General features: G+C 49.8%; 1 protein-coding gene across 2 annotated transcripts in view; it reads left to right on the top strand.

Annotated features, from left to right (window-relative positions):
• STK33 (serine/threonine kinase 33) overlaps positions 1-15,117 on the top strand; it is a 401,742-nt gene that overhangs the window by 345,904 nt on the left and 40,721 nt on the right. Inside the window, exon 14 of one of the 2 annotated variants that reach the window (XM_077113912.1) lies at positions 6,013-6,131. The exons of the other annotated variant lie outside the window; for it this stretch is intronic. Coding sequence (XP_076970027.1) covers positions 6,013-6,027 — 15 coding nt within the window. The 3' untranslated portion in view covers positions 6,028-6,131. Of the gene's footprint in view, positions 1-6,012; positions 6,132-15,117 lie in introns of those variants that run through there. 2 annotated transcript variants of the gene reach the window in all.

The raw sequence follows: 15,117 nt of genomic DNA, 5'->3' as shown, positions 1-15,117 counted from the left end.
AAGGCCTCAGACACTCACAAACCACACAAACAGGCCTGGAACTGACGTCCCTGGCGAAAACCCACTCTAAGCCAGTTCCCCTCCCTTTAACCTTCAATGTTGACGGCTGCATTGGGCCTACAGATGGAAAATTAATTGGTGTCATTAACTTGTGGCAATGATAATGACTTCCCATCGATCCCTATGGCAGACGTATGGTCACCCTGAGGTGGAGCCAGGAGCTCAGGGACTGGGATCCAGGCCGCCCTTGCAGAGCCCTAACCTTTGGTGGCCACACCAGGGGCCCCTGTTCCTTCACCAGGCCTGTTGAGGCTTGACCTTGTACCATTCCCCACAGAGCCTAGACGAGACTGGAAATAGAAGTCCAGTGGAGGTTAGCAACTTCCCCATGGTCAGCTGGCCTGCTTGGGGCTGAGGCCACTTGGGCCTGCAGGATTCTAGCCCCTCCTATTTGACCTTCCCTCGCCCCTCCTCCCTTACTCCTCCTCTCTCACCCCTTTTCTTGCCTGTGCCAGTTTGAAAATATTACATACCCCAGAAAAACCATGTTTTAATCCTGATCCAATATTGTGGAAGTAGCGTTTTTTTTAATCCTGATTCAATATTGTAGGATGGAGACTTTTGATTAGATTATCTCCACAGAGATGTGGTGCAACCAATTGTGGGTGTGCCTTTTTGAGTAGATGGAGATGTGGCATCACCTGTTCCAGGTGAGTCTTGAAAAGTTTACTGGAGTCCTTTAAAAGAGGGAACATTTTGGAGAGAGCTTGCACAGATGCCAACATTTAGAGAATAGAGACATGGGTGTTTGGAGAGGCTTGGAGTCCAGCAGATGTTGCCATATGACTTCCCGCGAGATGTGAAGCAATCCAGCACCTGGAGATGGCTAAGGGAAGCCAAGAGATGAAAGCCAGCCCTGGATAAGCAAAGTGAGGAATTCCCACAGGAACAGAGGCTGAAAGCAACAGAGCCCAGGAAGAAGGGACCAGCAGGTGCCAGCCACGTGACTACCCAGCTGACAGAGGTACCCTGACCTGTCAGCCTTTCTTGAACTAAGGTATCCTTCTCTGGTGGCCTTAATTTGGACATTTTCTTGGCACTAGAACTGTAAACTTGTAACTTATTAAACTCCCTTTTTAAAAGCCGTTCCTTTTCTGATAGATTACATTCCTGCAGCTTAACAAACTGATACACTGCCCCTCTGCACCTCTTCTGTAGGAGAAGGTGCTCTGTCTCTGTTTGCCCCCTTTATGTGCTAGTTGTCTCCTGTGGGGATGGCTCTGTGCCAAGTGCCCGTTCCCTGTCTCTGGGGTCATCAGTGGTCCCAAGACCATGATGTGGAGGGCTGGGCTACAGCATGGACAGTGAGAAGGGCACAGGCACAGAGATCAGACCTAGTGAGAACAGATAGGTGGAGCAGCAAACTCCTGCTCATAAGATGCTTCTACCACTGGAAACCTCCTCCAAAAGGCTCCCCTAGGGCCTCCTGCTGGAGTTTCCTTTTCTAATGCTTCTGCAGCCCTTTGCTACTTTTTTATTCAAAAAAAAAAAAACTTGTAATTTATCAGTGGTAAATGCCACATGGCTATTTAGTGATAAGAGAAGGCAGGAGGGATAAGGGAAGAAGGAGAGGAAGAGGGAGAGGAAAGATTTCCCCACATAATTTAGATGGTCATCAGATGTTCATAATTAACTTAGGGTGTGCTTGTTGCCAAGTTGACAGATGTTGCTAGAAAAACTTATACTATTCTGAAGACAGGTTATCCTTCCAAGAGTTACAGCCCTTTGCTTTTGCCTTACCCCCAGCCCTTATCACATAGAATTCTGTTTGTCTTCCCCACTGTGTCATGAGCTATTTGCTTATGGATTTTTGTCTAACTTATCTTCGTAGCTACTTCAGACTTAGCCCAGAACTGGCAAATAGTAGGTGCACAATGAATGTTGAATAGCTGGAGATAGACTAAGACAGAAAGGTAGAAATGCTGGAGCCAGAGCTGGAGAGAACATGAGCTCCAGGGACACAGCAGGGATGAAAAGAAACAAGCATACCAACCTCACGGGCTCTACCCCACTCCCAGTGTTGGGCACGGTCTAGATTCTCTGTGTCCCTCTAGAGGCTTTGGGGTTCCCACTCCTATCTTGAAGCCAGACTGCCTCCTTCCATCGGCCCTCTCAGGAGAGGAGCCCAAAGGAAGGTGGCAAAGGCTCCAGCAGGTGAGGTCTGGGCTTGGGGTGGCAGCAGGTAAGCGATGGTGGCAAAGGGGACATTTTACTAAGATCCCAGGAATAGGATTTGGACTCTGAGGTTTCAAACATGGGCACTGAGGCTGAGCTCATCCTCACCAACCCTCCAGAAGCCCAGCTTGGGTCAGGTCTCCAGAGACACTCCTAGACTACCTGGCTGCACCAAATTTGTTACTGTAACTGCATGTCCAGGGTTTCTAATGAGCTCCTAATGAGCTGTCAGCTAATTATGTGAATCAACTGGGACAACTGGGCTGGACTGAGCTTTTGCTGAAAGCTTTTGGGGATATCAGGAGGAGGGAATGTTCCCATCAGCCTCCTGGCCCTCACACACCTGATTCACCCTTAGCCCCCATCTCTCCTTGGAGAGACAGAGGGACAACCCCAGCAAACCCAGAATAAGGCAGGCTCTGGCATAGCTGGGGAGGAGCAGGCAGCCCTGGACCAGTACGCATGGAAGTCCCCAAAGCTCTGACTCTCTGTATGACCTTAGCTGGGCTCTCTGGGTCTGGCATCTGTCTTCCTATCTGTAAAATTGGGTGAGGGGAGTAGGAGAGCCAAACCAGGTCATCCCTGTAGGGTCTTCCTTTCATCTCAGTCCAGTTGTGATCATGTGAATTCTTTCTCTTTACAGATGTGTCTTAGATTTCCTCAAATCTGTGAGAGTAGTGGCTGCATGGGGGCCATGTGAAATAGTTGGTAAACCCAAGTGGAGAAATCTTTACCCAACAGAAATAAGAGCCTAGCATATGCCAAACATAGATACAAGAATGTCATAACATTTTCATTTATAACAGTGCCAACCCAAATGTCCATCAACAGATGGGATAAATCAATTGTGACATGATTAGATAATGGAATAGTACACAGCAACGAAAAAGAACAAACTACTTATACTGGCAGTCTTCATTTTATATGTTCCAATATGCGTGAATTGGAGTTATCATGATTTAGTTAATAACATCAATATACCAGCAACACAGTTCAAATTTCAGTTACCAAGGTATATGAGCTGTGAGTAATTGCATAAAGAAAAGTCCTCCCTGCTAGCTCTCCAGTCCACAGCCGCTGCATAAATAACAGATGCCTGTCATGACCAGTGGCCAATCACATCGCTTCTTTCAAAGCCTGTGGGTGATTGGTCATCTGCTTTTCAGTTGACGCATAGACAGCAAAACATGTAGTTGCCTTCTTGTTTCCCAGTGATAAACCCACATGACATTTTATAAAAATTGATAACTGAAAGAGAATTAGCCAATGAAGATGAAAGTGCAGCAAAGAAATCCAAACGGATGATATCGAAGTGAAATCCGAATCAAAAGTAAGCGGCGTTATGAAAGAACTAGCTGACTGAGGGAATGTTGACACCGTTCAAGAGACTCCAGCTTTACAGCTGGAGGAACTTAATGAAGGTGAGCTGATCAACATAAATGAGAAAAGGGCTTGTGATGAAAAGAATGAAGATGTCCCAGAGGAGGTGATGCCTGCAGAAAAATTCCCATTAAAAGGACTTTCTGAGATAGTTCATGACATTGAAAATACAAAGGATAAAATGTTGGACACTGGTACAAACTTAGAAAGCAGTAGGACAATTCGTCAAGGCTTAGAAGAGATGCTTGCTTTCTATTCAAAGTTACACATCAAGAGGGTGGTACATACTGTTCAAACTATTCTTGATAAGTTTTTGTTGCGTTTTTTACGAATAAAACACTTTATCAATGTTTCTAATGTTTTAAATAACTCTGTTATTAAATAAATATTAGTTTTACTATTTTTTCATTTCACTACACATTTATAACCAACAAGAGATTTTAATGTTTTGACAGATTTTTAAAGGTGACAGAACAATTGTAATTTTACTAATTGTTATGATTGCTTTGCATGATTTCAGCCTGCACCATCATTTTTTTGGACCCACCCTACTCTGCAAAGCAAGCACTGCCTGTGCATGCAGTGTGTGAATAAGTCTCAGCTACAGCGTGAGGGAAACAAGCCAGTGCAAAAAGTACAGCCGTTATGACTCTACATATATGAAGTCCAAGATCAGGCGAAAAAACAAAACAAAACATAAAATCCTTATCTATGGGGACAGAAGCCAGAATAGTATCCAAAAGTATTGAATAGTATTGAACAGTAGTCAATAGTATTGACTGGGAGAGGTCCTGGGAAGCTTACTGGGGTAGTGGAAGTATCTTATGTTTTGATTTGGGTGGTGGTTGCAGGGGTGTATGATTTTGTACAAATTCATTGAGCTTTTATGGAAGATTTACTGTATGTGAGATATCCCTGAATATGTAGGTTGATTGGTTATTATTATTGTTTTTTTAAGTGGAGAAATTCTGTGTATGCTTTGGGGCCTTATGCGGCGCCATCCTCTGGAACTTGATGGTGTTGTGCCTGGCTGACCTTACCCCCTTCTTCAAACGCCTTCCCCTCCTGACTTCTGGGACCCAGCTCTCCTGGTTTCCTCCTTTCTCTCTGGCTGCACCTCAGGTGCCTGCTCCTAGCTTCAGGGTGTTGTCCTTCGCCTCCCCCCACCTTGCCCATCACCCACTGCGCATACCCACCCCAGAGTACTCCCAGAGCCCTCCTGCCCTCACTTAACCCTTATGTGGTCAATGGTTTGACCCTGTCCCTCCTGTCCCATCACCCCCAGACCCTTCCTCAGTCCTCAGGTGTGGGCACCAGTGTCAAACGCTGCAGAGAATGAGCAGCATCTGGCCCAGGGAGGGGTTTGGCTCTCTGACAGCTACAGTTGGAGGAAACGTGTAGGTTAGCTGACGCCACAGGCTGTGAGAATGCCACTCACCCCCTCACCCCCAAGGCCTGCCGGACCCAGCTTTCCTAGCTGACACCCTTTCCTGAGCTGGCGCCGTCATTTGAGGCAAAGGTCCCTCATGCCCACCGATGGTGGGAAGGTACCCAGAGGTGGTGGCTCACATAAAGGCCTTGCTAGGAACTTCGCTCTTGGACCTTAGACTTCCCTGTGTGTCTACTGGGCAGCTGTGAGGTGGCTGGGTGCAAAGGATGGGGGTGGTTGGAGGCCAGGGGTAGGCCGAGAGCTGGAGGGGTTGGCAAAATTCCACATTCAGCCATAGCCACTGTCTGCTTTGACCCCACAAAAGCTCTGACCAGCAGATAGAGTTGGGCCTAATGAATGGGTGTTATGAATGGGAAACGTGGGGCCCCACTAACAGACAGGGCTTATCCTGGTCACATAAGGAGGAAGTAACAGAACTAGGACTGGAGCCCAGGGTTTAAGTGCTGATTGAGGGTCCTGTCCTCAGCCTAGGAAGCCCACCCTCAAACTAGAACTCTGCCTTCAGTCCAGGATCACACCTTGGTGATCCACTTTCCTTGCTCCCAGTGATCCTTTTGCCATGCCCCTGGCATAGCTCCCTGTCACTACTCAGAGAAACCCAGTTGCTTACATAGTCCATGAGGATGTCCATTGTCTGGCCCTGCCACCCTTGTCAGGCTCTTCTCTTGCCACACCCTGACTCCATCAGCAATTCCTGCACATGTCATGCTGCTTCTCACCTCTTGGCCATTGCTCACGCTGTTGTTTCCAACTCTGCCTGGAACATGTAACCCACCCTTCCCTGGCTACCTTCATTTATCCTTGAAGACCTAATTCTCATGTCCCTTCCTCCAGAAAGCCCTCTCTGATTTCCTCCTTCCAGACAGACTAGAAGTCTTCAGCATATTTCCAGGAGGGTACTAACACTCTTTAACATTTACCTGTGTCATGTCTGCTTCTTCCACTAGGCAATGAGTTTCTAGAAGATGGGACCAAAGGTGTATTTGCCTCCATATCTGACTCCAGAATGCTGCCTGGCATAAAATAAATGTTCATCAAATGTTTTCTGCATAAATGAATAGTGTATTACTTTCCTATTGCTGCTATAACAAACCAACACAAACTTAGTGGTTTAAAACAAAATATACTTACTATCTTACAGTTCTAAAGATCGGAAGTCTGAATTAGGCCTCATTGGGCTAAAATCAAGGTGTCAGCTGGGCTGCATTCCCTTTTGGAGGATCTAGGGGAGAATCCTTGCCTTTGCCAGCTTCTGGAGGCCACCTGTTCCCTTTGGCTCATGGCCTCCTTCCTCCATCTTCAAAGCTCCCAAAGGCAAGTGGAGTCCTTCTCTCATCCCATCACTCTGACCTCTTCTGCCTCCCTTTTCCTCAGTTAAGGACTCTTCTGATAATAGTGGGCTGACCCGACAGTCCGGGGTAATCTCCCTATCTTAAAGTCGCTGATTAGCAACCTTAATTCCGTCTCCAACCTTAATTCCCCCTTGCCATGTAACATAGAACACATCCACAACTTTATAGAGGTCAGGATGAGGTCATCTTTGGGGGCTATTACTCTGCCTGTCACAGATAGGTCAGTGAGTAGTCTTGGACAATAAATCTGATCTTGTCTAGCTCCCTAATGCCCTGAATTAAATCCCAGCTTCTTAGCCTGTGTTCCAAGCCCTTATGAACTGGCCTGGGCCTCTCTGCCCATGCTGTGTTCCCTTTTCAGCCTTCACGATGCCCCCATCATCCTGAGCAGCCTGATATTCCAGAGGCATGCCCTGTGCTCCCCTGGCACCACCTGTTCCTCTCCCCATGCCCACAGCTGCCCTCCCGGCCCAGCTCATATGCTCCCTGTTCAGTGTGCTCTCACTCTCTATGGGTACCCAGAACCTTCCGCCTACATCTCTTTGAGGAATTCCTGCCTCGAGGAAGCCCTGTCTCTGTGGCTCTGGGTTCTGGCTGGAAGGGAGCAGAGTGGGGTCCCTGATCTGTTCAATTCTGATCCCCATGGCTACAGCACAGGCATGACACTGAGAGAATGTAAATATGAATTAGTGAATCCACGAGAGTGACTACTTTGAACAAATCTCCCTGGTCTCTACTCTGACCCACCTTTCCCTGCCACCTCCTTGGACCAGAGCAGCCTCAGCTGGCCTGTGCTTCCTCCTGTCCACCCTTGGCCTATGGCTGCCTTTGGCCCCTCCCCACGTCTTGCCTTCCCGCCGGGATGACCACTGGAGTAGAACAGGGCTTTCCAACCCCTTGGCAAGTTTTTAGCAAGTGCAAGCTGGTGCCCTGCAGCGTGCTCACGGCTGTGAAGGCGGCAGTGGCGGTGTCCCAGGTCAGATGGCAGGTGAGGGGGTGGCTGTGACCCCTGCAGAGATGATTGCCTACCCCTAAATGTCCCAGACCCAGGGGCCACAGAAAGGGAGGGCGGTGAGTGCTGGGCAGCCAGCCTGGCTGGGAAGAGGCGGCTGCAGGGCAGGAGCGGCTCAGGGAGGATTGGGGCCTGATCCGGATTCTAGAGAAGCGGAGCCCTATTACTGCCTTCTCGGCCACCCGCCGCGCCTTGCTGATGGGGCCTGGAACGCCACACTATTAGCTACAAATGGCATTTTGAAATGGCTTTTTTTTTTGGGTGGCAAACCCCAAAGACATTGCTAAGATTTACATTTTCAAATATATGCTGACCTTTTTTTCCTCTTTCTTTGAGTTCATTTGTCATCAGTGTATAATTGAATCAATATATTTCCCGATCAGCCCCAAGATTGAATAAGGTCACGGGGAGCTGTGTGTGGGCATTAGACATCATTATTTCACTCCGAATGAGCGGCCATGGCACGGAGCATTCCGGGCGCCAAATGAAATTCTATTAGATTCTATTACACTTTTACAATTATAGAGACGTTCCAATATTACAAGGGGAAATGAAGTCATAATAAAAAAGCCCAGAGGTGTATTACAGAGAAATGGGCACACTATTTTTCTAGTTAAAAACTTGATGGAAAGAGCACGACTGGCTTTTAGCTGCCAAGATGTGACCTTGGTCGCAAAGCCTCAGCTGCTGTCCCAGCCCTCCCTGCCCGGGCTTGGCCGCCCAAAGAATGGCCAGACCCAGAGCTCAGGGTGCCAGATGACCCCCTGTTCTGACAAAGCCCAACTCCTGGACCTCAGACAGACACAGACATACTCCAAGATGTCACACCTGGGAAACAGAGGCAGCAGGAGAGCCCCAGAGTGTGTGGGAGAAGGTGAAGTTGCTGAAGTGCACATGTGAGAAGAGCGGGTGTTATGGGGGCGCTGTGGGACGAGTGTGTGTGGGACGAGTGGGTGCTGTGGGACAGTGGATGCAGGGGGATGTGTGGGTGCTATGGGACGAGTGTGTGTGGGACGAGTGGGTGCTGTGGGACAGGTATGTGTGATGTGTGGGCGCTGCGGGACGAGTGGGCGCTGCGGGACGAGTGTGTGTGGGATGAGTGGGCGCTGTGGGATGTGTGGGTGCTGCGGGACGAGTGTGTATAGGACGTGTGGGTGCTGTGGGATGTGTGGGCGCTGTGGGACGAGTAGGCGCTATGGGACGAGTGTGTGTGGGATGAGTGGGCGCTGTGGGATGTGTGGGTGCTGTGGGACGAGTGTGTGTGGGATGAGTGGGCGCTGTGGGATGTGTGGGTGCTGTGGGACGAGTGTGTGTGGGATGTGTGGGCGCTGTAGGATGTGTGGGTGTGAGCATGGGGCCACTGCCCTGTGACCCCTGCATATAGTCGGGGCATCCAGCAGTTCCATGGGCAACACAAGCACGTCGGGCTGCTCCCCGCCTGCTGTGAAACAGCCCACAAACCCTGTGCTCAGAGACTTGGGACTCCCTCCACGCCATACTGACCCTTCCAGCAGTGATAAGACAGGGCCTGGGGGCAGTGGAGAGTGTAGTTTGGCCTTGAAGGACTGGGAGACGCTGAGAAAGTCTTGAGAAGGGAGGAGCCCCGAGGCTCAGCGGGGAGGAGGAGCAGTGGAAGGCCGGAATGGGGGTGTCAGAGGGCCTGGGGTGCAGGAGCACGGGTCTGGACGTGGCCTCTCCCCAGAGGGGGGGGCGTGTCTCGGAAGATCTGAGGGCAGGGAGGGGCCTGGTCAGGCCTGGACCTCCGGGGCATGGCCTGCTGGCTTCTCAAGGAGCTCCTTGTGGAACAAGCTGGACAACCTCCTGCTGGGGGACAGGACAGGGAGCCAGAGGAGGGAGGCTTAGCACCACCGCGGCCAGGGCCGTCCTGGGAAGAGACATGGAGCCCTCTGGGAACAGGTCTAGGGACCTCCCCTTCTCTCAGGCCTTGCACAGGTATTGCTGAAGAATGCCTGGTGGATAGGTGGATGGATTTTTGAGGGTTTCCAGAAATACTGTGATGTACGGATAATGGATCAATAATGTCTCATTTCCCTCTCCCTTGGGGAGGAGCATATTTTCCCACCCATTGATGCTGGGCTTGACAATGTGTGATAGGCAGATTTCTAAAGATAACCTCCTAAAATTCCAGTCCCTGGTGTTTAATCAACTACTAATCTAGATTTTACTGGGAAGGGGTTCTACAGAATGTAAATAAAGTCTCAACTCAGCAGACCTTAAAATATGGAGATTATCCTGGTGGGCCTAACCCAATCAAATGAGCCCTTTAAAGGCAGTTTTCTCTGGCTAACAGCAGAAGAAAAAGTCAGAAAGATTCAAAGTACAAGAAGGATTTGTCACTTGGCTTGAAGCTGGAGCAGGCCACATGATGAGAAATGTAGGTGGCGTCTAGAAACTGAGAGAAGCCTCTGCTGGCGACCAGCAAGGAAATGGGACTTCGGCACTACAACTGCAAGGAACTGTCCTACAAGTTCAATAACAGGAATGAGCTTGGAATGAGCTCTAGAGATCAAAGCCATCTGACACCTTGATTTCAGCCTGAGCAGAGAACTCAGGCAGGACTTCTGACCTACAGAACTGTGAGTTAATAAAATGGGTGTTGTTTTAAACCTCCAACTTTATTGGTAATTTGTTACACAGCCATAGAAAACTAATATATCCTGTGGCTTGTTTGGACAAGTAGAATGTGGGTGGATGTGACAATGCATGGGTTCTGGGGCAAGGCATTATGTGTTTTTACTCAGCCCCAGGTGCTCCTTTGATGATCTGAGAAAAGTATGCCCCCAGGAACTGTTTCTCCTTCTGCTGGGCCTGAGGAGCAGGCCTGACCCCAACCCAAACCTGCAGCCAAGTCCTGCCAGCCTTCATCCTGAAGCAAAGCTGCCTAGCCAACCTGCAAACCTGGGAGTGAGAAAATAAATGCCGTTGCTGAAAGCCACTGAGTTCTGGAGTTGTTTTTTATGCAATAATATCACATCAGTAGCTGACTATTACAAACTCCTTCATCTGAGTAGCAGCCAGAACAGGCTGGAACAGAGAGGCAGGGGCTGTGTTGAGGCCTGCAGCAGGCCCCCTGCTCCACGATGAGGCCTGGAGCCCGAGGATTCATATTCCACAAGCACTCATCTTGTCCTGTCCCCAGGGCACTCAGACTTCAGCTCATTGTGTCCTGACACTGACCCTGGGTTGCTGCGTGGTTTGGAGTCACTTCCTGAAGTCAGCATGCCGTGCTATGCAGTCTCCTTGGGTCGGGTTCTTCCAAGAAAATGGAAGCCCTGTAACCTTCCCCTTGCTCCTTGGGACACCCTCACCTTCCCCAGACAAGCCCTGCCAGCACAGACCACCCCCAAGTGGCGGCTTCTCTTCTCTCTGCAGCACAGATGGCTCCAGGAAGGTGTCAGGCACCTGCCTCCAAACTCAGAAGACACAGGCCACCTTCTCTCAGACTCCTAACAGCCCTGGCAGCTTGAGGTGGGGAGCAAGCAGCCCTTTCCTGTCCTTGGGGGAGAGAGGGGATGAGAACAACAGAGAAGTCCTTGCTCTCAAATTTCTTTCTTCATTCTCTGGTTTTCCAACCTACCAGTTGGAGCAAGTGACAGAGTACGTGATAAGGGGCCAATTTGGGCCTCCTCTTAGCCAACCTTAATAAGAGCACCCAGCACCCTTAGAAGATGGAGGGCTGTGCCCCTGTTTTTTCCTGGCTTTAGACCTTAGCCCCAACCAGGAAAAGCCCCTCACCCCACCCCTTCTAAATTTCATTTTTATTTTGATACAACCTCAACTTCACAGGGGAGTTGCAAATACAGTACAAATAACTTTATTTTTCCTGAACCATTTGAAAATAAGTTGCTGACACGATACTTACCTACAAAGAGAACATTCTCCTACATAACCAAGATCCAGCCATCGAAATCAGAAAATTAATGTTGACATATAAGTACCATTTAATCTGCAGACCCTGTTCAAGTTGCACCAATTGCCCTAACAATGTTCTTTATAGAAAAATGATCTAGTTAGGAATCATGTGCCTCATTTAGTTGTCGTGTTTCTTTAGTCTCCTTCAATAGGGGACAGTTCCTTAGTCTTTCCTTGTCTTTCATGACCTTTTTGCTTTTTTTTGCATAGGCAGGCACTGGGCATCAAACCTGGGTCTCCAGCAAGGCAGGCAAGAACTCTGCCACTGAGCCACCATGGCCTGCCCATGACCTCATCACTTTAGAGGATTACAGGCCTGTTATTTTGTAGCATGTCCCTTAATTTGAGTTTGTCTAATGTTTGTCAAGATCTGATTCAGGCTGTGAGTTTTGGCAGGAATATGACAGAAGTGATGCTGGGCTCTTCTCATTCCTATTGGGTGGCGCATGATTCTGATTTGTTCCGTTACTGAAGTTCACTTTGATTGCTTGATTAAAGTGCTGTCTGCCAGGCTCCTCCATCGTAAAATTACTCTTTTTTTTCCATTTGTAATTAATAAGTATGTGGGAATGTTCTTTGAGGCTATGTAAATATCCCATTCCTCATTCCATTTTCGATGTATTCACTTATGTAATGGATTCATGTTTTCCTATTTGATTCAATGGGTTATAAACTGTTACTATCATTATTTATTTTGATGTTCAAATTGTCTCAGATTTGGCCAGTGGGAGCCCCTTCAAGCTGGCTTCTGTTTCCTTTTGATATATGCCTGTACTTAGCTGAGTGCACACTTGCTTTTTGGCCCAATAAGATGTCCCAGACTCATTTTGTGCTTTCTCTGTCCCAGTCCTTGAAATCAACCCTCGAATCTGCTCCAGCCCTTGAAGCAGGTAGAAGCCCTGGTTCATTTCAGTGGAGAATTATATGTAGAAATCAGGACCTGGGTGCAAGGGGTGCTCTTTGCTATTTGAGTGCTGCTGCTCCAAGAGAAATGAGCTATGGAGTATATGAATGCAATTTGATCGCTTGATTGATTGATAGATGACATTTACATCTATATATTTTCTATATAGATCTATATCTATATCTCCACCTAATCTATCATCTTTATCTATCTATCTCTGTTTACTGTATATACTGGAACTCATGAGTTCAAACTTACACCTCCAATTCCATCCCAGGGGTCATTCTGGTTTTCTCCGTTTTCTTATTTTAGTGCCCTTCCTCCACACTGACAGCTGTGGGTCCCATCAGCCTTAACATATTTACTTACATATTTGCACCCACTGTGAGTAATTGTGCTCCGGGTGCTGCTGCCACTATCCTCCCTCGTGGGTGCCTCCCTCACCCTGTCTGTGCACCGGCAGGGGGAGACCTCCCCACCCTGGCCAGGCTCTGACACCCTGCCTGGCCACTGTGCCTTCCCCACCCCCACATACTCCTCAGGTGTCAACATCGCTCTTGTGTGACCTTACCTAATGGCTTTTGGACTGAATTCTTCATGAAGGGAAGGGAAAGAAGAGAAAAGAATGGAAAACCCCGTTTAAAATCCCTCTCACCCCATTTAAAATCCCTGCATCCACCCTGTTCCTGCAGGCTCTTTTACAGACTCAGGGACACGAGACCAGTGTGCGGCTTTGTGTTCAGCCTTCCCTGTTCCCTCTACTCAGCCTCTCTAATGCCTCCGTCTCCTAATCTGTAAAATGGAGATAAAATAGCCTCTACCTCACAAGTTGTTGAGAGGATGCCAAGCCGTCGGCCGAGGACAATCTGGGTCCTCCAGGGTGGCCAGCTCCTTGTTACAGCTCCCATCCCCGCTTGTCCAGCCTGCTCCTGGCTGTTGCTCAGGCCATGGTATACCTGGACAACCTTAAAATCTGTCCTCTCACCCTTCAGGCATTCTTTAACAGCACCTCCAAATCACTTTCAGGTCTGCATCCTGAATCCCATTTTCCATCCCCACTGCGGCTGTTTGCCTGAATCCTGACAAAGGGCTGGAGTGCAGAGGCAGCTTCTCTCCCCAGTCCCCTTAGCCCAGTGGCAGTCCTGCCCTAGCTGGAGCGGATCTGGGCCAAGCCAGCAGCTCCCTGGTGTCCCCACCCACCCATGAGCTGGAGGTGGGCCTGGCTATTGGCTCAATGGGGGTCTGCACAACTGCCCCCTTTGATGGCCAGGGAGGGGTCCCCGGCCCCTTCCCCCAAAGTCAGACATGCCCTCCCCCTGGGCTGTGACTTCCCCCACTTCCCAAACCCTAGAATCTTCTAGGTTGGGTCTTCCCTGTTTTCTCTGAGATGGGGGAGTATTACAGGAGGGGATAAGGCTTGGATGGCTCTGTAACCTATTGAAGGCCACCATGATATGCAGTAGGAGTAGGGGACAGAGAATCCAGACTTCAGAGTGATGGGAGTCAAGCAGGGCTTTGTGGGTGCGCTGAGTACCTACACTCTTCTGGCTTTGGTTCCCACAGGCCTGCAGACATTTACCAGTGCCAGGCTCTCATTACAGACTGGGTGTGAGTGCCTCGGAGCCAACCACCCCACAGAAAGGCTCCTGCTTTCAGAAGTAGAATGCATGGCTCAGATGTGACTCTGGGGGCTCCACCCGAGGCATGCAACTCCCTGTAATTCCTGCGGGGCTCCCTGGATGGCATTGCCACTCCCCGGCCCTACCCCAGCCTTCTCCTGGCAGGGAGAGGTCTCGGCAAAAGGACCCTGGGGTGTGCAGGCCTTCCCAGGGGGGCGGCGCCTGCCCTGGCCGTGGGTTCTGCACCCAGATTCTGGCTGTGCAGAGGCCTGGAGCTCAAGGCTAATTGTGAATTAGGAGCCCAATTATGCCCGGCACAATTGGCTCCACTGCCTCCTCTTCCCGACAGACATGTATATTAATAGTTGGCACTTATTGAACCAAATATGAATATTCATCTTCATTTATATTTCAAGGCCTTTCCTCCCGAAGGCCCACGGGGCTGTGACCAGCTCCAGCCCCATCACGGAACTGACAGCTCACACTCCTGGGCCCTGACTCCTGGCTCTGCAGGCCGCCAGGCGCCCGCTCCCAGCTGTCCACAAACACTCATTAGGGGGGTTCGTACCCAGCGAGCTGCGGAGAATGTGTAATCGCGCTGAGCGCTGCTAATTAGGGAGCTGATGGGGCATTGAGGGCGAGAGGACGAATTCTTTAAACAGAGGACGGGAAACTTGAAGAGCTGTAATTACTTGGAGCAGAGTTCATTTCAGAACTTGGGAGCCAATGAGTCTGATGACAGCTGTGCTCGGAGGAGGGTGAGGGCGGGTGGGGTGGCAGGGGGAGGAGGGCCGAGCACAGGGCCCTGGGTGCTGGAACCCCAGGCCTCCACAAGTCCCCATGGGCAGTACTCCCACCTCGTATTTTGAAATGCAACCCAGCTGTGTGGCCTCCCCCTTCCCTTTCAGGTACAGCTTCCCCCTCCTTGGGGGTAAATTTGGGGTCAGGCCCCTGCCTTTCTTGGACGGTCAGCCCCAAAGTGCTCCTCTGACATGGTGGGTCACCGCTGGGTGCTCCCACTCCACCAAGGGCCTTGGGTGTCCCTGGCTAGTTGCCACTGCCCAGAATGTTGGGTCATGGTCCAGCTACCTGACTGCTGATGTCACTCACTCCCAGAGCCAACAGAGAGGGGGGCTCCTTCAAGTCCCCAGACACTAGGGCTGGGACTGATGGGAATTACAGTCCACAGGGGGGACGTTTAGACCTCATGCCAATTGGAAATTTCTCCAGAA

The sequence above is a fragment of the Tamandua tetradactyla genome, chromosome 8 (genome assembly GCF_023851605.1).
Source record: "Tamandua tetradactyla isolate mTamTet1 chromosome 8, mTamTet1.pri, whole genome shotgun sequence".
Taxonomy (NCBI): domain Eukaryota; kingdom Metazoa; phylum Chordata; class Mammalia; order Pilosa; family Myrmecophagidae; genus Tamandua; species Tamandua tetradactyla.
This window is presented reverse-complemented; position numbering and strand designations above follow the sequence as displayed.